Source organism: Phyllopteryx taeniolatus, chromosome 17 (assembly GCF_024500385.1).
Source record: "Phyllopteryx taeniolatus isolate TA_2022b chromosome 17, UOR_Ptae_1.2, whole genome shotgun sequence".
Lineage (NCBI taxonomy): Eukaryota > Metazoa > Chordata > Actinopteri > Syngnathiformes > Syngnathidae > Phyllopteryx > Phyllopteryx taeniolatus.
The window spans coordinates 5498557-5520355 of record NC_084518.1 but is presented as its reverse complement, the minus strand read 5'-3'; the positions used below and the strand labels follow the sequence as shown (position 1 = coordinate 5520355).

Sequence of the window (21799 nt, the reverse complement as noted above, 5' to 3'; positions counted from 1 at the left end):
GAATAAAAGCGAATGAAGTGAATGTCCCAAGAGTTTCATGTTTTATGTTGGTGTATACTTCGGTCCCCATTGGAATCTTTAGATCACTGTGGGCTTTTGTGAAAAAGGATGTACTAAACCAGGGGATCTCAATATTTGTGGCTTAAAAATCCATAAATAACAGCTATTCAAAATGTTCCCCATTGTTTTGGTGCAAATAATTACAAGTACTTTCGGAAAATTCACATTTTTTTCAGTATTATCTTGTTGCAAATTTTGTTGCAAATCATAAGAGCAGTTTAACATTTTTAACCAAAAATTATTTCAACAGTATTATGAATCAGTGAGCGTGCACCATTCAGTTATGCATCCTTTCTAAATGTATACATCAAAAATTAAGTTGCGGCAGTGCATGGAAACGGTCCGGTTCTGGCCCGCAGGGCGTATGTTTTTTTGTTAAAGGCACTACTGCTCCCAGTGCCACTGATCCATTTGCTCTCACTTATTGTCAGAAGTTAGAATATTTTTTTTCTCATAGAAAAATTTGGTTCATCAGCTTCAAGGAAATCTGTTGCTATATATAGCGTTAAATGACATTATTTATTTTCATGAAATTCTATATTTAAAACGCAGGGTGTCCATAAAACACTCCCTAAATTTATTGACATTATGATATTTAAAGCTCATAGATTCCCTATCAATGATTTTTTTTGCCAAACAGGTTGACTGGACCAGCAAAATAAGACGATCAGGTCTTCTGCAAATGGTGTGCAATGTCACCACCACCACTGGTGACTTGAGGTTTATGTACCCCCCGCTTCCTGCAACCCCTGGATGGTCTGAAAAATTGTACCACTGGAGCATTATGCATGATCGCTCCTGATGTGCTGCAGTACAGAGCTAGACTATTGCATCAATGTTTGCAAAGTAAACAGCGGGGTGCACATACAGTGTCTGTAATTCGACCCTGTATACCACACGAAACTATGAAATCATACACTTAAATCTTTGTGATATTACAATAAAGTTTCATCATACACAGTATCTGTTTAAAATCAGGGAGTGCTTTGGGGACACTGTAGTATTTCAACATACGCAATTGTCATGAAAGTAAAAAAAAAATACAAAAAGGTTGCTGCTTAGCAGCAAAACACTGGTTTATGTTCAGATGTTCTCCGAACTGAAGTCTCAGAAGATTCATGAAAACATGCAGAGCTGTGTCAACATGTATGCAGCCATTTGAATTCAAATGTTATCATTTTTTTGCCATAGCAATAGTTTCTCTCTCTTTCTGTCTATCTGTCGGTCTCCCTCTCTTTCTTACGTCTTGCGATAACATCTGTTGTGAATTGGCACCATCCATCCATCCATTTTCTGTACGGCTTATCCCCATTATGTAAGTAAACTCCTTTTGTTTAGCTTTAAATGCGAGTGTATAGCGAATGGCTATTCCTGCTTTTCAACATCCACCAGCATGCACACCTAATGACCATATTAACACGACTTTTTTTTATTTGAGTCCAACATTACCTATCATTTAGAGACAGAGAAATCCTCGAGTCTCCAGTTTGACTGCCTGAGCACATCTGTCACAGCAATCCTAGTCTAAGCAGTGCTTATTGGCATTGGCATCTCAATTCCTTCCTGGTTCATTCCCTAGCCCTAATCTTTATGTTTGTCTTTTAAAAATTAACAAGAAAGGTAATTCCTTATCTTTTTGAAGTTTAGTGTGGTTTATTGATCTAAGGAAATGAGTGTGAACAAGATCTGAAGGGCTGGATGTTACTGGACTTGCGGCTGTGGGTGAAGATAAGGATAATGAAATCTAAAGCACCCAAAATAGAGAAAGGACAACCAACCAAACGTTTAGAAGCAGTTAGGATACAAGCCCACAACCATCAGAAATTTATGTGTGGGGAGATTGTCATATCATCACTAGCTTCAGCGAACCATCAAAAGAAAGGAACGGAAAGAAAAGCAGCAATGAACACCTCAATCATTCCGAGAATGATTGGGAGAAGGTGATGTGGTCAGATGAGACAAAAAAAAATGAGATGTTTGGAATCACTTTGACTCGCCGTGTTTGGAGGAAGAGGAATTCAGACTATGACCCCAAGAACACCATCCACACGGTCAAGCGTGGAGGTGGAAGCATTATGGTTTGGGGGTGTTTTTCTGCAAAGGGGACAGGTCAACTTCAATGCCTTTAGGGAAATATGTATGGAGCCTTGTACCATAAAATCCGGGGTGGCAGCCAGAAAACTTAAAATGGATCGTGGATGGGGAGTTCCTGCACAATGATTGACCCAAAGCACACATCCAAGGAAATGAAAGAGTGGCTAAAGAAGAAGCACATTAAGGTCAGGAGTGGTCTAGCCAGTCTCCAGACCTAAATCCCATAGAAAATCTGTGGAGGGAGCTGAAACCTAGAGTTGTTAAGGCACAGCCTCAAAACCTTAAGGATTTGGAGAGGATCTGCAATGAGGTGTGGTCCAAAATTCCTGCTGCGATCTGTGCAAACCTGGTGATCAACAACAAGAAACGCCTGACCTCTCTACTAGCCAACAAGGGGTTCGCTACCAAATACCAAATCATGTTTTGATGGGGGGCCAAATACTTACTTCGCTCAATGAATTGCAAAATAAATGGAATCTTTTGTTTTATGTGATTTTCTAGATTTTCTTTTTGGTATTCTGTCTCTCCCTGTTAAAATACAACTATCATTAAAATGATAGACCATTCATGCCTTTGTCAGTTGCTGAACTTACAAAATCAGTGAGGGATCAAATCATTATTTCATCCATTTAACATAAATGCTGGAAGAAATGCATACAACTTTACAATTTCAAACATGCATTTTTATATCAGCACAACATTTTTCGGTTTGTTTCCCTTACAAGTATGTAAGAATATATGTACAAGTATGGATCTCAAGCGTCAGAAAGCATCTATGTTCCATTAAGTAGCATTTTTCTAAAGCAAGCTTGGTTGCTGTCTAATGGAGAAGTGGCCGTGATGACTAGAGAGAGGCAGACGGAAAAAAAAAGTAAGATATTGAGGTATTGTGCTGCAGGAAGATTCTGAAGCATAGAGACAGCAGCAAGTGTTTCCGTCTTGTCTGAATTGATCAATGTCCACGAGGCTGCTCAGAAAAAGACAGAAACAGGAAGAGTCGAGATCCGGACCACTGACTGGCAGCTCCCGTATCCTGCTATTCAAATAGTCCGATCTGACTTCCACGTTGGAATGACATTGAAAGATTGATTGATTGATTTTAGACACTTATTCTGAAAGAAGGACCAGCGTCAACAAGGGGAAGTTACGAGAGGAGAGAAGAGCACAAGTTGCCGAGTGTTACCATCGTTTTCAGTGCCACGCCAGCAGGAGATGATTACCAGGAGCCATGTGGAGATTTAGTCGAAGTGTTGGCTCCGTTAAGCAGTGTTTAGCACGCTTACTGTTTTATATTGATTTTATTTTAGTACCTCGTAATTTCCAGTTTTCTTTCATTTGTTTCTCCTAGATCTGTGTTGCTTAGGCCAGGACCTGTACCTGCGTTTTTGAAAATAGGAATTTGATGTGGATCATCTGTGACTATTGGGGTGCATTTGAGTCCCATCTGTTTGGGCTGCTTTAAGCGTAGTCACACGTTATCAGAAGGTTGAGTGTTTTTATTGTTTAATCACGCTACATTACTTTAGCAGCTCATTGGGACTCGTCCCCAGGGAGTGTTGGGGAAGAATACTTTGGAAATATAGTTGGTTGCAATTATGACTTTCCCTGTTGAAAACTCTTTCAAAGTAACATGACTAATTATGTATTTTGTGAATAGCAGGTCACAGACATGTTATTAACACAACTGGGACTTTTATTAAATTGTGAATTTAAAAAAAATGTACGTAAACTATGTCTCATTGAATTAAGCAATAGAGAAAACTCATTGTGGTGCATTTTCTTTTCTTTTTTTGGTCTTCTCTTTCGTGAATAAAGTGTTTTTCTAAAAATCTAACTTGTATATATTGTGGTGATAGCGGTTGCTCAGTCCATAAGGCTCGGACACCGGGAAGCTTAAAATCAGATTACGGAACTGAAAAGGAATGGAAATTGGGACTGGTTGTTTAAGAGATGTGAGCCTGCTTACTGACAACTGTCAAGGTGCCCTTGAGCAAGCCATCAAACACTGAGCTCTGTGTGATGTATGCAACATTAATACTGAAGAGGTTTTTTTTTTTTTCTGGGGGTGGGGGGGGGGACATTTAACAAAAGAAAAATGGAACAAGAATACAAGAAGGTAAAATACATCCCATCCCATGGAAAGTGGATCATTCACATTCCAACATCCATGACTTTCCCAAAATGGAGAAAAGTCTTCAAAACCACTTGACTTGAGGGAAAGAATCCCCTTTCAGCATTGCCACTTTCTTCAGATGTTTTATGAAATATAACTTTTTTTTTTTTTTTTTTTTTTTTTAACATTCCGAAGAAATTAACATTTCAAAACCTTCCGTTAGGTGAAAAGACTGGAGACGCACACAGTGGCATCCTTGAAGACACCATGCGAGCACTTTTATCCAGGCCATATTGGTTTTTTAAAGGCTTAGTTTGAAGGTCAATCAGCCGTGACGAGGCGCTTTGCTCTTCACTCGTTCATTTGATCTGTCCGTGCAGAAGAGGTGCTGTTCGTGGTGCTGAAATGTAAAGACGTCAACTGGGTCACACACGGTTGACTGGCTGATGTGTCATCTATGACTCATGGTTAAGTCCAGTCTTTCACCAAAAGTAGAGTACCGACCGAGCCTTAACATATTGGTGATTTTCTCGATCTGTGAGGCAGGAATTCATCAAGCGAATTCAGATCCACGTGTTTAAGGGTTTAAGCGAGGTTGGTGTATTTTCCCCCCTCCATGAAAACTCACTGTGGTGTCAGTACCGAGTCAAGCTCTTTGACTGGTACTACACTACGGTACCATGCTGAACACCCTGAGGACTACTGAACACGACTCACGCGTTTGCACAGTGAAGGAGCCGTGACGCGTGCACATCATTGATGCAAATGAGACTGACTCCCCCACCACAGGCACACGCACACACACACACACACACACAGTGCAGTACAGTCTATCGCGGTGCAAACGTCTCAGTGACAGAGTGTGTGTGTGAGAGAGAGAGAGAGAGAGAGAGAGAGAGAGAGAAAGAGAGAGAGAGAGACAGAGCACAAGAGAGAGCGAGAGATTATATAAAAGCTGCTTTGGGAACGCTGGCGAGCCGAGGTGACCGGAACGAGGCAGGATGGCCATAACCTGAGAAAGTGATTGTAGCTGTTCGTGGATATCCGCTATTGAAGGTAATTTTTATGTTCAAACATCCTCTTATGTAAATAGTGGGGAATTGTGTAAGAGAAGGGGCTGTTGGAAATTGCGGACCTCGGCGTCTTTAGTATGCGAGGTGTTTGCTTCATTCTCTTTCGGGCTCCCATCATTGCCTGATGAAACCAGGGTACGACGATGCGATTATGCGGTTTCATGTATTCAAATACGGAGTTGAACCTAACTTGTTCAGCAAACTGTTGCTTCTGTCCTCGGGAGCACCGCACCCCTACTTTTCGTGGGTGCAGTGTCTGCACAAGCGAGGCAGCAAGAGAATTGAGATGAAGGGGACTTTGTTTTATGGAGCAGCACAAAAAAAAATAAAAAAATGAAAAAAAAATAAAATCAGATGTGGCACGGAAGATGCTTTTGAAAGTCAAAAATCGTTTTTCAAACAGCTCTTCTAACCGCAGAATAAACGTACATTTTAGGTATCTCTATTACACCTTATTTTCTAACATATTAATGAATTTATCTCCAAATGGAAGCAAATAGAAGAGGTCACCCTGCTGAGATAAATCTCAGTTCGTAGGCATGCTTAATGCCCTTTCCAGATTATTATTATTATGTTTTTTTTATATTACATGATGTCATTTTCCTGCGTCCCAGATTGCAGCGCTAGTGTTGGTGAGATACACAATATCAGACACTACTGCAAGTAAATGGAACATCTGCACTGAAAGATAATCCAGATTAAAAATGGTATGAAAGGTTGATGAACTCGCGCAGTGTCTTCCCTTTCTATGTAATATGCAATAGAATATAGTCTAAAACAATCGTAAAAAGGACAAATTCTACAGACTGGCTTCTGGATTACAGACAAATATCAGAAGCGGAATCAACAACACAAACAAAGACACAAACACAAACCCACTTGTCAAGTTGGATGGACCATGCGTCTAATCCTCCAGGCATATACACTGTACTTTTTTTTTCCTTTTGATGGGCTCACCGACTGTAATACATACTTGTGCTTTAAATCCAGCTGCATATGTTACGTGCCTGTGTGTGTGTGTGTCTCCCCCAAGGACCATCCTGGAGTCAGTGACCACAAAGTGGGATATTAAATCCCTCTCTGCTGTGACGCATCCATTGTTCCACCAGCACTGTTGGACTGTGTGCCAACGAAGGACCGAGACTAAATGTCTGCGACATTGCCAAAAGCTGCAGCTCCTGCCAAGATTATGAAGTTGTAAGTAGGTTACTAGATCTGTCATTCTCGCAACTAATCCATGAAATGGCCCTCCTCTTTGATGAGAGAGTGTAACCGGAGCGGCCATGGCGGTGCTGCTCTTCAGACTGCACTGCCCCTTGAAGCAGGCTCAGATGCTACTGCTGTGCCTGGGCATTGCCTATCTCATGGCAGGCAGCGTCCTGCTCATGCAGCGGTCCAACATCCGAGTAGCCCAGCCAAGCCTCCTCGTGTTTCCTCCCTTGCTGTCACTCGCAGCACCTCCGACCACCCTTGGGAGTGCAGGCATGGGTGTGAGGGTGCGCTCCAAATGGGCCGCAGTACAATCTGCATCTGGCACTGGTGCCCAGGCCGGGCAGCCCTGGCCCGCCTCCCGAAGCCTGGGAGTCCAACACCTGCATCGCCACTGGCTTCATGGTATCGTACCAGAGAGTCCAGAGCATGCAAGTCCTGCCCGAAAGAAGACCACCCATAAAGGTATTGCTCTATTCATCCATTGTATCTCTCAATCTACTCAACCATTCCATATCAACCGACCCTCCACCTACATACCCGCCGACGTATCAATAGCCAAATTACTTACTTACCCAACTGCTGCACTTACCTACCTACCCATTAACCTCTGTGCCTGTCTATCGTCTAGCTACATATATCTTGTATCTACTTAACAACCGCGCAATCTGCGCTATTTTTAACGGAAAGTGTGCGCCACTCTTATTTCATCAAATGTGATGCCGGTTTGCAGTGAAAAAGATGCAATGAAAGAGAAGATGCATGACCTTCATGTAAAGGCTGTCTGGAGCGAAACTTAGGCTGAATAAAATATCAGGGAGAAAACCTACACATTTATTGTATGTTCGTGTTGAAATGTGTCTCATTGTGAAGATAGCCTGAGGCAGTGGTAATACAAGGGGCTCACATAACACATTCACAGCAGACTTCATTGTTCATTCATGAGCAGATAATCGTGACCTGAGAACATTTAGAACGTTTAGAAGACTTTTTCAGATGTGGAGGCTTTACATCTTTTAGATTGTAGTGGTCACAATGACTCTTGAAATACTGCCAGAGGTGGGTAGAGGAGCCAAATATTGTACTCAAGTAAGAGTACTGTTACTTTAGAATAATACGACTCAATATAATTACTTAATATAATAATTATATTGAGAAGTCCTCAATATAATTGCTTCAGCGTAAGAAAGTACTCAGTGGAAAAAAACTGCAAGTACTGAGGAATTGAGTACCTTCTGATTTATTTATTTTTTAAATCAAAGCATTGTCAAATAAAATAAAAATAACTCAATAAAATATGCGGATATTCAGATGTTGCTTAACAATATCACTTAAGCTAATACATAATAAACAAAATAGTTATAAAATAACAAATTAAGACAAATTCAGCTCCAAGAAATGGTCTCCACTTGTTAAACAGCACAAATGGCTACAGAGATTACAACAGCAGGAACAAGGCTGTAGTGGACTTAAAAAAGTCAACACACCCCTGTTCAAATGCCAGTTTTTTGTGATGTAAAATAATTTAGACCAAAATACATTGTTTTCAAACACCATTATTGTGACCTAGAATTTGTACAACTCAATTGATTTGTTTTTGTATCTTTTTGAGAGGGAACGTGAAAATAAACAACTAAAATAAACTTGAATATGATTGACTTAGACTTGGGGTTTAACTTGCTGCCGGGTCACCATTGGAAAAGAGATGTTCTGTGTCAACTGGTGTTTTACCGGGTTAAATAAAGCTTAAATAAAATCAATAAAATGTAATCTGACTGCATGAAGGTGCACTCCCAACTATAAATGAGACGTGACTGTGTTCAGGTGAAACCAATCACATTCAAACTCATGTTCAATGGGAGTCCACACGCACCTGTGACCATTTTCGTTTTTAGGTGGCCAAAAAAAACAACAACACATGTATAGGGCCTTACAGAAACATCGATCCATTTTCTGTACTGCTTATCCTCACTAGTGTAGCCTAACCCAGCTATCTTTGGGCGAGAGGCGGGGTACACCCCGAACTGGTCGCCAGCCAGTCGCAGGGCACATGTAAACAAACAACCATTCACACTCACATTCACACCTACGGGCAATTTAGAGTCTTTCACTCAACCTACCACGAAGATCCAAGCAGGCACGGGGAGAACGTGCAAACTCCACACAGGCCGGGCCGGGATTTGAACCCCGGTCCTCAGAACTGTGTGGCAGATGTGCTACCCAATCCCCCACCGTGCAGAAACATTATTTGCTCCATTACCTAGAACGGCTGAATGAAGAAGCTTCTTTGTTGACCAGATTTATTGATAAAGTATAAGCTTTTTATTTGTTCTGTTTCATGTTACAAGACGGCACTGAATGATAAAGCTGTGGTTCTTCATAATCTGAAATGTAAATGCATGTAAATGTAAAGTGGCGCGGCTTTTTTTTTTTTTCACTCTGAGTCACTGTGATTGGCCCACAAAGGCTGATAGAAGACATTGTGTGCGGACATGGGACTTTCTTGTGTCGTTTGATTGGTAAACTTGAGTCAAACATCACTATAGTTACGTTGGATTGGTGCGACGGTGCTGTTGTGGAAGTCGAAAACGAAAGTTTGAAAATAGATCGCGCAAGCAATAATTAATGAATAAAAGTAGCGAGCGGCATGTGGATAATTGTAGCGGAGAAAATGTATCGTTTCTTCTTGACATAAATATTCAAATAACGGTAAAATGTATGATGCATTAAAACTACTCTGAAAGGTACAATTTATCCAAAACGCTACATGAGTAAATGTAACAGATTAAATGTAGCACGTTCCCACCTTAAATACTGTATGTCACCACTGGATTTAAAAAATATAACCATTAGCATTAAGCCCTCACAACGTCTTCTGTGAAAAAAAACATTAAAATTAAATAAGTCCATGAATGTATCCTTAAAGATTTCTTTCCGTGGTTGTCAGTGCTTTGACCATTTTTGCTGAGATGACAAATACAATGGAATTCCGTCCAGTGGAACTTTTGCTCTCCTGGCTCATTCTTGAAACGCATCCCCCAAGTGCTCTTAATCCTTTTTTTCCTTCTTTTCTTCAAGAGAATAGACAATTACCTGGTCAATGAGGAGTCATACAGATGAAAAATGTTGAGGGCCAGAAAGAGATCAGTTTTAATAACTGCCACCTGGCAAAGTTTTCGATAAAACAAGTATAACTCTAACACAGTCTTTAATTACACAAATGGTTTGCAGGCGAAATTGCCTGAGGGATAAAAAGAAAGCCATTCTTATATTGATACCACTCATAAACACAGACTCCAACTATAAACAAGATCTATTCATTTGCCATTGGCAGGTAATACTTAAAAATTCTAAACCATCCATCCATCCATCCATCCATCCATTTTCTGAGCCGCTTCTCCTCACTAGGGTCGCGGCGTGCTGGAGCCTATCCCAGCTGTCATCGGGCAGGAGGCGGGGTACACCCTGAACTGGTTGCCAGCCAATCGCAGGGCACATAGGAACAAACAACCATTCGCACTCACAGTCACGCCTACGGGCAATTTAGAGTCTCCAATTTATGCATGTTTTTGGGATGTGGGAGGAAACCGGAGTACCCGGAGAAAACCCACGCAGGCACGGGGAGAACATGCAAACTCCACACAGGCGGGGACGGGGATTGAACCCCGCACCTCAGAACTGTGAGGCTGACGCTCTAACCAGTCGGCCACCGTGCCGCCTGCTACCATCATATATATATATATATATATATATATATATATATATATATATATATATATATATATATATATATATATATATATATATATATATATATATATATATATATATATATATATATATATATATATATATATATATATATATATATATATATATATATATATATATATATATATATATATATATATATATATATATATATATACATAAAAAGATGAAGCTATGTTGACTCTCGATCTATTTTATTACAGAAGATCAGAAAGCAGACGCAATGGTGGAGTTGGTTTCATTACTAATAAAAGTATCGCCAATTACGTTACCAGCGTCAAAAGTGTTTCCGATACAATTGCCACATGTACCATCTCTATTAGAAAGCGTTACTCGCTTAAATTGACACAAATATATGCGCCGACGATGAGGTGGAAGCATTTTACGAGGATTTATACCGTTTATAGTCAATCGACGCACAAATTTCGAATAGTCATGGGTGACTTTGACGCCAGGATTGGCCTTAACTCTGCCGAGAAATCAATTGGATCCTAGGGAATGGGATCAAGAGACGAAAGAGAACGCTTAATAGAATTTGCTGAACAAGAAGGCTTATACTTTATCAATTTGTTCTTTAACAAGAAATGGAACAGAAAGTGGACATGGATAAGCCCCAAAGGTAACACTAACATCATAGACTACTTCCTGTCCAACGACACCCTAAACAAATTTGACATTGGGAGTGACCACAGATTGGTTCGGGTCAAAGTGCAAATCAACTGCCAACTTGAACGAAAGAAACTTCTAAAGACCAATTTTACCAGATTAAACTTAATTCAGGAAAGAAGCGACGAGTTTCAAATATGTTTGGCTAATCGTTTTAAAGCTATTCTAATGCTGGACGACACAGATCTGTCAACACACAACGACGAAATTTTAAACGGGATTGTTCAAACTGCACGTGATAAAATGGACCTAAGAAATGATCGCCCAATAAGCCTGCTCTCAACGATTTATAAAGTCTTTGCAAAGATATTGGACAAACGAGTAGGAATCAAACTCAGTGAAGCACAGCCGATAGAACAAGCGGGTTTTCGTAGCCGTTTTAATATTATGGACCACACACAGACAGTTCAACAAATAATCGAACGACACAACGAGTACAAAATGCCTCTGTGTGTAGCCTTCATCGACTATGGAAAAGCGTTTGACTCAGTCACCACCACTTCCATACTGCAGGAGCTAGTAAATCAAGGGATGGAGCCGACCTATGTTAACATTCTACAATCAATATACAACGATTCTTCAGGTTCAATACGAATTGATGATGAAAGAGCGCAAATAAGTCTAGGAAAAGGGGTCAGGCAATGCGACACTGTCTTCAAAGCTATTTACAGCTTGCCTTGAAGAAATATTTAAAAAGCTCAATTGGGAAAAAGAAGTACTAAAAATTAACGGCGCTTATTTGAGCCATCTTCGTTTTGCAGATGACATCATTTTATTCTCCTACGATGCTGAACAACTACAGTGTCTTAGTCAGGAATTGGAGTTAGAAAGCCGTTGCTCAGATAGGAAAATGAACACAAGCAAAACCAAGGTCATGTTCAATCGTTACTGTCCACAAAAGGATATCAAAATGGAGGACTATGTCCTAGACGCCGTCGACAACTACATCTATTTAGGCCAACTTGTAACAATGGATCGACATACAAGCACTGAAGTTGAACGCCTGGCAGGCTTATGGAAAGCTTCGTGTTATATTCAAGAACAATCTTCCCATTTGCTTGAAAAGAAAAGTTTTCGATCAATGTATTTTACCAGTCCTCACTTACGGTAGTGACACTGGGACTACGAATGCCCAAGTTATACAAAGACTTCGTGTAACCCAAAGGAACATGGAACGGCAAATGTTGAAAATAAGCATTCGCGACAAGAAAAGATGCAGTCGGATAAGACAGCAGATGCGAGTTACCGACGTCATTCAAAAAATAAAAAGCCTTAAATGGAAATGTGTTGCCCACGTTGCCCGAAGAGCTGACAAAAGTTGGACCACAGAAACTATCAATTGGATACCACTGGCCACAAAGCAGCCACGTTGGAAACATGAAGAAGAGGCCTTCATCCCGCAGTGGATAGATAATGGCTGATGATTACTGTACAGTATACTGACCGTATTGTAAACATTATTAACAACATTAATTTCATTCATCGTTCATTTATCTTTTCAACTAAATGTCTATATGTGCTCTGCCATTTGTTGACGCCCAGTTCAGGGTGTACCCTGCCAGCACACCCGCGACCCTAGTGAGGATAAGCGGTTCAGAACATGCATGGATGGATGGCTGGATTACATGACATTAAAATTATAAAAGGCATTTTTACCCTTTTAATTTATCCCTGCTGACACATTTTTAGGGTTTAAAATAAACACACAAACCAACTCTCTGATGGAGTCACGAGGCAAAGACATTGTTCGCTTTAACAGCTTAAAATATAAAGAAATCTTGAAACAGCGGTGAGAAAGAAATCACTAGTTAAAGACACTACTAACATTTTAGTCATATTTGAAATGTTAAAACAAGAATTTTCGTGATCAACACACATGCACACTTCACAAAGCCAGCAATCATGATTCCACCCGGAGGTCTACATGTCAACACAGAACGGCGAGACAGAGCAGACATTTTGCTCTACTAGTCGATGGGCAATAGTCGAACTTGATGTGACGTCAGTTCCATGGTGGGAGGGTGCATTCCTTTGTGAGCGCAGGAAGTCAACGCCCTACCTTGACCCTATTTTAATTTTTTTTAATTATCCTTATCCATCCGTCTGTACCGCTTTTCCTCACGAGGGTTGACTGTCTACTATTTATTGTGCTGATATAAAAATATAATTTCATTTTCATTATTTTTTTGTCTAATGCAAGGTGACTCATTTCAGCGGTAGGACGGCACCCTGGCACACTCTACTGACCAGCTGCCACTGCAGTCGTCCATTTTCTATACCGCTTGTCCTCATTAAGCTCATGGGTTAGCTGGACCCTATCTCAGCTGACTTGCTGAGAGTTGGGGTCCACCCAGAATCACAGGCCGCATATAGACAAACAACCATCCACACGTATTGACAATTTAGAGTCTGCATTCAAAATAACATCCAATTTTGGTGGGCCGGGGGTTGGGGTTCAGAGTACCCATCTGCTGGTTACTTAGCAACCTCATTGCAACAAGCAGAGTACAGAACCCATAAGGCTTTTAGCCATTTAACACCCACATGACCCCACGTTAAATTACAGTGTATCCCATTTCATTATAAAAATATATTTTAGAAACCAGGTATGAAAGGTAGATTAATACATTTCAGTAACGATATTGGATGTGCGGCACGGTGTGCGACTGGTTAGCACAGCTGCGTCACAGTTCTGAGGACCGGGGTTCAAATCCCGGTCCCGCCTGTGTGGAGTTTGCATGTTCTCCCCGTGCCTGCGTGGGTTTTCTCCGGGCACTTCGGTTTCCTCCCACATCCCAAAAACATGCGTGGTCGATTGTTTGAAGACTCTAAATTGCCCGGAGGTGAGAATGTGAGTGCGGATGGTTGTTTGTTTAAATGTGCCCTGCGATTGGCTGGCGACCAGTTCAGGGTATAACCCGGCCTCTCGGCCGAAGATAGCTGGGATAGGCTCCAGCATGCCCGTGACCCTTGTGAGGATAAAGCGGTACAGACGATGGATGGATATTGGAGGTGTGATGCTATGCCATTTAACTGCAAAAGCCATCATACTTCAACTTCCAGTCTGCGAGCTGTGGTTTTATGTTTTGACACTCATGCATAAAAATAAGTACATTGGCATTTCATGCACTAAATGCCAAGTTCGTGGTATTTTGTCACATATTGCAGGGGTCCACCTTTGTTTTATACTCTGGAATTATGTATAATCAATGTTTCATAATTCACATGCTTGTACTTATATTGTATACTCTGTCATCAATTTGCAATATACCCTTTTTAAATATTTTAGATTGAAATTGCTTCATTCGTCATTTTCTACACTGGGAGGCAAACGTACAAAAATAGCACCAAAAACATTGTATTTGATGGAAAAGGTATTGTTTACCCTGTCGCATCAAGATTATGCAGCTCTACCCACAGCACTCAAACAAAATAAAGGGAGATATTTCAAATGGTGTGTCTGCTACAAGGAACTGAATGCCTTGCAGAGATGTGTCAAACGTCCCTTTATGTGATCACTTTGCATTACAAATAATTCACACAGAGATCTGTGAAGGTACTTGAAAAAATCTCTTTTTCTTTTGCAAAAAAAAAATAAAAATAATCTATTAGATTTATTTGCACACACAAATCAAGAGACCTGCTCGTAACTTGCTGGATAATTGGAGTTTCCAAGCGTTAGCGTCTGACCCCGACCTGGGTTAGCGCGGCATGCAATGAGGCCCTGCCTGCTGTGGTTTGATGACTTTCCTTGCATCAGTGATCATGAAGAATATTGGAAACGCAGTCAACCGCACAGAAGGGAGTGTCGGTTAGAGCTTGCCCTTTTACTTGGTCATGTCGTTAGTCTTCTTCCTCCAATCCTGCCAGAGACGATCATATCCAGCACTGTCATCTGTCTTAGCATTTAAGAAAGCAGCACAGTGTCTGACCCAAGCACACTCATTTTTATTCAGTCTGAGACTTTGGACCGCTTCCCTCCATTAAGCCCAGCTGCAAATGTCTTTGGCTGCTTCTTCATTTGGATTAAAGCGCCTGCCGGGTGGGTTAGTGAGGTAGCACTCTAACCTAAGTTGATGCTTCCTACACCAGTATCTCTTTAATTCTTGAATGCAGCATCTGCTGGTGTTCCAGGTTGTTGTCTTTTTCCCTTGAAGACGAGTTGCCTTGCCTCTGTTGCCAAAGTGGTTGCTCAAGCAAAGCACTGTTGATTCTGGTTCTCATCCTTCTCAGCGTGTGAGAGGCATAGTCCTGGAATTCAAAAGAAGAGCAAGCACATACTTAGTAGGAATAGTAGCGGTCATACTTTTAATTAAATACAAAATGGCATCATAACCTTAATTTCAGATTTACAATAGGTGCCTTGACAGCGTCCTCCTGCTCTTAACTGGTTTGTTGCGTTGGCGCCTCCCTTCCCAGCCTGTTGAAGTCCCTGTCGGTCATAGCCGTAGGCAGGTATGATGTCTCTTAATTCGCCCCAGGTGTTGGCAACCCATGCTCCACCATAAAGTGACTGGAGATATTTTTTGTCATGAATCTGCACGATGAAAATGAAACTTGAGTTTGGCTGAGTTAGGCCATATTTCAACAAATCAGTGTGTTGTTTTTTTTTGACAGTAGCAAAGGTCAGCTCATTGGTAATTTACCTTCTTTCAGACAGATGTTTGCAAAATGTGTCTCAGAGAACTGGCAGACAAAGGCTTAATGTGATAAAACAAATGTGATAGTAAAGGTCTACATCATGAAAATTCACCTTTGGTATAACGTACTCACTAATTATAGTAATACACTGATGCGATGCCAGCAGTAGTTTGTAACTCAATCCATCCAACCATCCATTTTCTGTACCGCTTATCCTCACGAGGGTCGTGGGCATGCTGGAGTCTATCCCAGCTATCTTCGGGCAGGAGGTTGGGGTACACCCTGAACTGGTTTCCAGCCAATCGCAGGGCACATAGAAACAAACAACCACTCGCACTCACATTCACACCTACGGGCTACTTAGAGTCTTCAATTAACCTACCATGCATGTTATTGGGATGTGGGAGGAAACTGGAGTGCCCGGAGAAAAAATACGCAGGTAAGGAGAGAACATGCAAACTCCACAGAGGCGGGGCTGGGATTCGAACCCCGGTCCTCAGAACTGTGAGGCTGATGTGTTAAACAGTCGTCCACCGTGCCGCCAGTTTGTAACTCACTCGAAAAAATTACCACACAAGATATGTACAGTAATGCCTGAAATTCAAAATGGAGAAAAATATGAATTCATCTCGACTTTTGCCTCTGGATCTGTTGTGAGGATCCACTGAGCTATAGTGCAGGCAAAAGGCAGGTGGTCCCAAGCACAGAGAACAGGGAAGGCAAAGCTGGAGTATCGGAGTTTTCTCCTAAAAATATAAAAAGGCAAACAATAGGCCAACAAAGGTAAACGGGTGCAGGCTCAAAAAAGTGTGGGACATATGCGCTTGTCCAGGTTGTTCCTGAGGCTGACCAGAACAACAAGACGCTCTGGTGGTCGTCTGGGATGCCAGATAAAAGGTGCTTGGCTCGGCTGGTCAGAAGCACGGCTGGGACGCCAAGCACATGGAGCTGGTCAAGCTCGCCAAGAGCTGCATCAGCTACTTGATGCAAATAGTGCCACATTATACCTAAGTGACAGTGTAAATTGGCAGTTAATTTCAACAAGATAAAGCAAACACAGTTTAACAATTGAGAACAAATAATTATGATGGCTTTTAGAGCCTAAAAACAAACTTTTAAATGTCACTGTGTTATTGTTCCCATCTAAATACTGCAAAAAACAGAGGTTGTGTGCATGTTCAAGTATGTCACTTTCAAAATAACCATGGAAGAGAACACAGGGCTGTTAGGAAGTCTACATTTACTGTGACCAGACCTCCTATTACTAGAATTCTCAATTTACCATAATAGATGCTACCATAATAGACCATAATAGATGTTTGGCTGCTAGGCAGCAGTGCCTGGCAGACCTGCCCAAGGCTCACCGGGCCTCTCCAGATTTTAATGCACCACACCACTCCGGGGGGGCACTGATACACAGGGTAGGGCCAATGACTGCCAGTCGGGGACCCGGTGGGGCAAGTCAGGGATTGGCTGGGGGGCTGGCATTGGGTCCCTGCAGCCCCCACCGGGTTGCCAGTTGTCGGGACGCCTCGGTGCGGCCGCCAGACCGCTCTGGTCTGTCGTGTGGAACGTGTCCCGTCCACTGGGCAGCTCTCAGGTGGACCCCTGGGCTCGAGCCCGCCCCTCGATTGATTTGGTGGGGACCTAACAGCCGACCGAACAGGAGAGAAAAAAAAAAAAAAACTTTGTAAAAGAAACAATCACTGAACTGATGGGTGCCTTGCTCCATCCACCCTTTAGGTTCCCTATGATTGGGCTTGGTAACCTAATCCAAACGGGCTGAAAAGTGGTACAGAATGTATTTGTTATTTCAGAACCCAGCACAACTTTTGACAACACAAACACCCCAAAATTGAGTCCCATACAGTACTGCTTGGTGGAAACTGTGCTTTGAGATCCTAATTTTCTTCCTGGCTGCTGAGTCATGAGCCAATGTGCCATAGATAATAGTATTTCTAGCAGATTGAATTCATGAATTCCATACACTAGTGCATGGTAGGCACCAGATATTCCATTCTCTGCTGCTTGCTCCCCATCTTCTCTACGCACCTTGCTGCCACATGCCTTCAGCCTAAATTTATCTTCTGCAACACCTTTTGGATTCTCTCTTTGGCCCTTAGCAGCATCTCATTTGATGTTGGAAGAAAAAAAAAAAAAAAAAAAGGGGAAGCTCACACCAGTGTATCCTTGAACTCTTAAAAGCAAAAACATCTTGGAAAGCAGACTCTTGGGAGAGATTCCGAACAATATTTAAAAGTCAACACAGAATGCAGTCCAGGCACCCAAAGACAGAAAATCATTTCTTCACAGCATATCATTCTTCAGTGAGTAAAACCTGTGCCATATAGTCTAAAAATATGATCGCATCACACCTAAGGGGATTGATATAAATGAAGTCTTCTGAAGAAAACACACGCAGACACACTTCAGGTCACAATGTCTGGAAAGGACGACTTTTATGCGTCAGCTATGAAAAGAAAAGGATACCATCAAAGGCGGAAGTTGGGTGACATTTTAAAAAGGGCCTTAATCTTGTCACCACATCATAATAGTCTGTCGCTGCCTATAATGCATTATATCATTCTACCCGCCGGTTTTTTTTTTTTTTTTGCCTGTAAATACATTCACAGCATTGTAGGAATAAGAATAGGCTATGTAATGATTAATTAGACGTGGTTAGATATTCTGTTTCACCACACATTCCAGGTTTTATAATTACTCTGACGAGCTGTTGATGCAAAGGCTATGCTGTCAAAACAAAGGCAGCATATCCAAGTCAAGTTAAAGATGTGTGTATCAACAATTTATTGGGGGTTGAGATGATTTGCAGTTTACTGGTATACTGTGAGAAACAGTTAATAGTATTACCGTTTCATATTGTTATCACCGCTGACTACTGTATTTAGCATCTCTTGGGGTAGAAGTTGCCTTTGTCTTCTCCCATCTGGTGCGTACCACAACAGCACAGAAGAAGAAGAAGATGCTGTTATGTGGACTCATAAAAAGCAAAGCACTGTAATCATTTTAACAGGGCTGTAGTCAATTTAATCGTTGGTGACAGTACAGGCCTCAGTGCACTATGAGGTAGCTATTTCCTGAAAGCAGTGTCTGACTCTTCCTCGTTTTCTAGCATCTGAACTTATATTGAATTCAAATAGAGACCTCTAGCAGCTAAAATGACAAAACAAAACATCTCAGTGTAAAAATTACAAATTCACACATATTGATAGAAATAAAGAGCAAGTCAAATTACAATAATTATCTTGAAGTTAATACATGGCAATGAAATAATTGTTCTCATAAGGCACATTAAACATGTAATACTTCCTAACAATCAAAATCATAATTGCAACTGAGTTTGAAAATAAGAACTTCACTTTTGTTTGATAACTGTACCAGTCGAATATTCACAATAATTACATTTTGTAATGCAGATTATGGCATAATATTGTCGTTGTGCCACAATAGCGTGTAATGAGCACGTGGATAATTGTGAAAAGAGCAATGATGTACAGTCCACTTGTATCATGGGCTTGCCCAGCAATTGAGGGAAAGTGAGCAGGGTGAAAGGCATTCCAAGTCTTTCCAAAACCGAATAATAATCGGGTTGAATTGTCATTTTCACTCTCACTGGATTTGTGAATCTTGGGAGAGCTTTTGGAACATGATGAGAGTTTCTTACTCCCACTTTGTCTCCTGATTGAAAAGAAGGCTTGTGTGCACCATTTAGCATCTGAGTAGCGCTGCATTTTGTCCTGTTGTCTTTGAACTGAACAGTAGACTGCTGAATTGAAACATGGCAGATGGCATAAGAAGAATGTCGTGTTTTGTGCGCATTTTCTAACCATAACTGAGTTCATGCATTGAAAAAGATGTTCCTATATGCGGCAAGGCACAATGCACCTTGATCCAGTGCGTTACAGTCTACTACCATGACAGTGACTGTAGAATGGCAGATGAATGCAGCCTCTGAGCGCATGATAGAATCTCTCAGTAGCGCCATTAGCAGAAGAGTAATAAACTGTTAAACATATCTCTGTCGTGCATGAATGAAGCAAAAATGGCAGATGCGAACTTAGGACCATTATCCGTGACATTTTTTTTCTGGGTTACCATGAGAGTCAGGAAGAACATCTTCAGTTATGGCGGCGAGTGAACGAAAGAGTGAAAATACTTTAAATCTAAACAAAAAACAAAAAAAAATTACATATGTGGTTCTGAAATTGCTAAAACCTCAAGGAGTTTGAAGACTGTTTTGAGCCACTGTACATTTTTCATAGTTCAAAACTTATTGCACCAGTCCTTTTCCCAGAACTTTTCTGGTAGCAAAGCAAATTGTAAATCTATCCATAGTTTCCAAGATGGCGACTAACGCGCTCTCTCGTATTGTTTTTGTGTTTTTCGTCCGTCTTTGGAGACCTTACACGAATCATTACACAAGGGGGAGACCTGCTAACCATCAAGGAGGCTACTCCGGACTTAATGTCACCAACTTTTGCAAATCCGCTCAGTTTTTTCCCCGAGTTACTCACCGGAGTGGCGTCGGCGGTTTTCGGTGCATGGAGACGGAAGCGGCGCCACAGAGGGAAACGGGTCGGCATTCAGGTGAAACTCCGCGAGAGGACACAGATTGGCGTTCCCGTCGATCCACCTCGCGAATGTATGCTCCCTACCCAACAAAATGGACGAGCTTCATCTTCTGTTAAAGACCAGTAAAGACTTCGGACGTTCCGCGGCCATGTGCTTCACGGAGACCTGGCTTTGCGACGCTGTACCCAATGACGCCGTAATGCTTCCCGGCTTCCACATTCATCGAGCGGACCGCGACATGGAAAACAAAGGGCGGCGGGATATGCCTCTATATCAACGAAAAATGGTGTACGGACGTCACGTCATTTGGAGTCGCTATTTTTAAACTGTAAACCATTCTACTCGCCACGTGAGTTTGCATCATTCATACTGGCTGGCGCGTACATACCGCCTCAAGCTAACACGAACGCCGCACTGCTAACGCTCGCCGAACAAGTCAACGAAATTGAAAAAAAACACCCGGACTCACCCCTCATTATTCTCAGGGACTTTAACAAAGCTAAACTCAACCACGAACTCCCTAAATACAAGCAGCACATCGACTGTCCTACCAGGGAAAATAATACTTTAGACCACTGCTACACCACGGTAAAAAACGCATACCGTGCTATTCCTCTTGCAGCCCTGGGCTCGTCTGATCACTGCTTAATTCACTTAATACCGACGTACAGGGAAGAACTTAAATGCGCGAAGCCTACAGTGAAAAAGTGGACAAATGAAGCCAAGATGGAACTTCAAAGCTGTTTAGACTGCACAGACTGGAGTGTCTTTGAAAATTCAGCTGGCAGCCTGGATGGATGAATATACGGACACGGTTACATCCTATATCAGTTTCTGTGAAGAGGTTTGTGTACCAACAAAATCATTTCGCACATTCAACAACAACAAGCCGTGGTTCACTGCTAAACTTAAGCAGCTTCGCCAAGCTAAGGAGGACGCATATCAGAGCGGGGACAGGGCCCTGTATAATCGAGCTAGAAACCAGCTGACTAAAGAAATTAACATTGCAAAGAGAAATTATGCAGCAAATTTCAAAAAACAGTTTAGCGCAAACGACTCTAAATCAGTCTGGCATGCATTCCAATCGCTGACTAATTACAAGCGACGATCCCCCCAAGCTGAGAACAATAGCACACTAGCCAACGACTTGAATACCTTCTACTGCAGATTTGAAAAGGACACTTTCATACCACACACCCACCCGGCCGCACCCGCGACCACAACCACACCTCTGACTTCTGCGTTAACCATCCATGAACAGGATGTGAGACGCATCTTCAAACAACAAAAGATTAACATTCCTCTGCATTCCTGTCATGTTTAGTAGTCAAGGTTTGGCCATTGACGATGAGATTCTTTTAAATCATTTTGGAAACCTGGAAGGCCCTTGACGACACCAACAATCAATTTTCCTGAAAGGCTAACGGGGCCTGTGTCATCTTCATGTAGTGGTAGCTGGTACACCAGGTCAATTATAGAAAGCATCTTTTCACCTTGTAGGTTTGGAAACAGTTGCACATGAGATAGGGGTAGCATTCTGTAATCACAGCTTTATTCAGTCCTGTAGATTGGTGGACGT

General features: G+C 41.7%; 1 protein-coding gene across 2 annotated transcripts in view; it reads left to right on the top strand.

Moving 5' to 3' along the window:
• The first annotated feature begins 5172 nt into the window (after positions 1-5172).
• The window catches only part of wscd1b (WSC domain containing 1b), a 42487-nt gene continuing 25860 nt past the window's right edge, over positions 5173-21799 (top strand). For both annotated transcript variants that reach the window (XM_061752421.1, XM_061752420.1), the window contains exons 1-2: positions 5173-5323; positions 6374-7014. In XM_061752421.1, the coding sequence (XP_061608405.1) occupies positions 6624-7014 (391 nt within the window). In that variant the 5' untranslated portion in view covers positions 5173-5323; positions 6374-6623. The remainder of the gene's footprint in view (positions 5324-6373; positions 7015-21799) is intronic.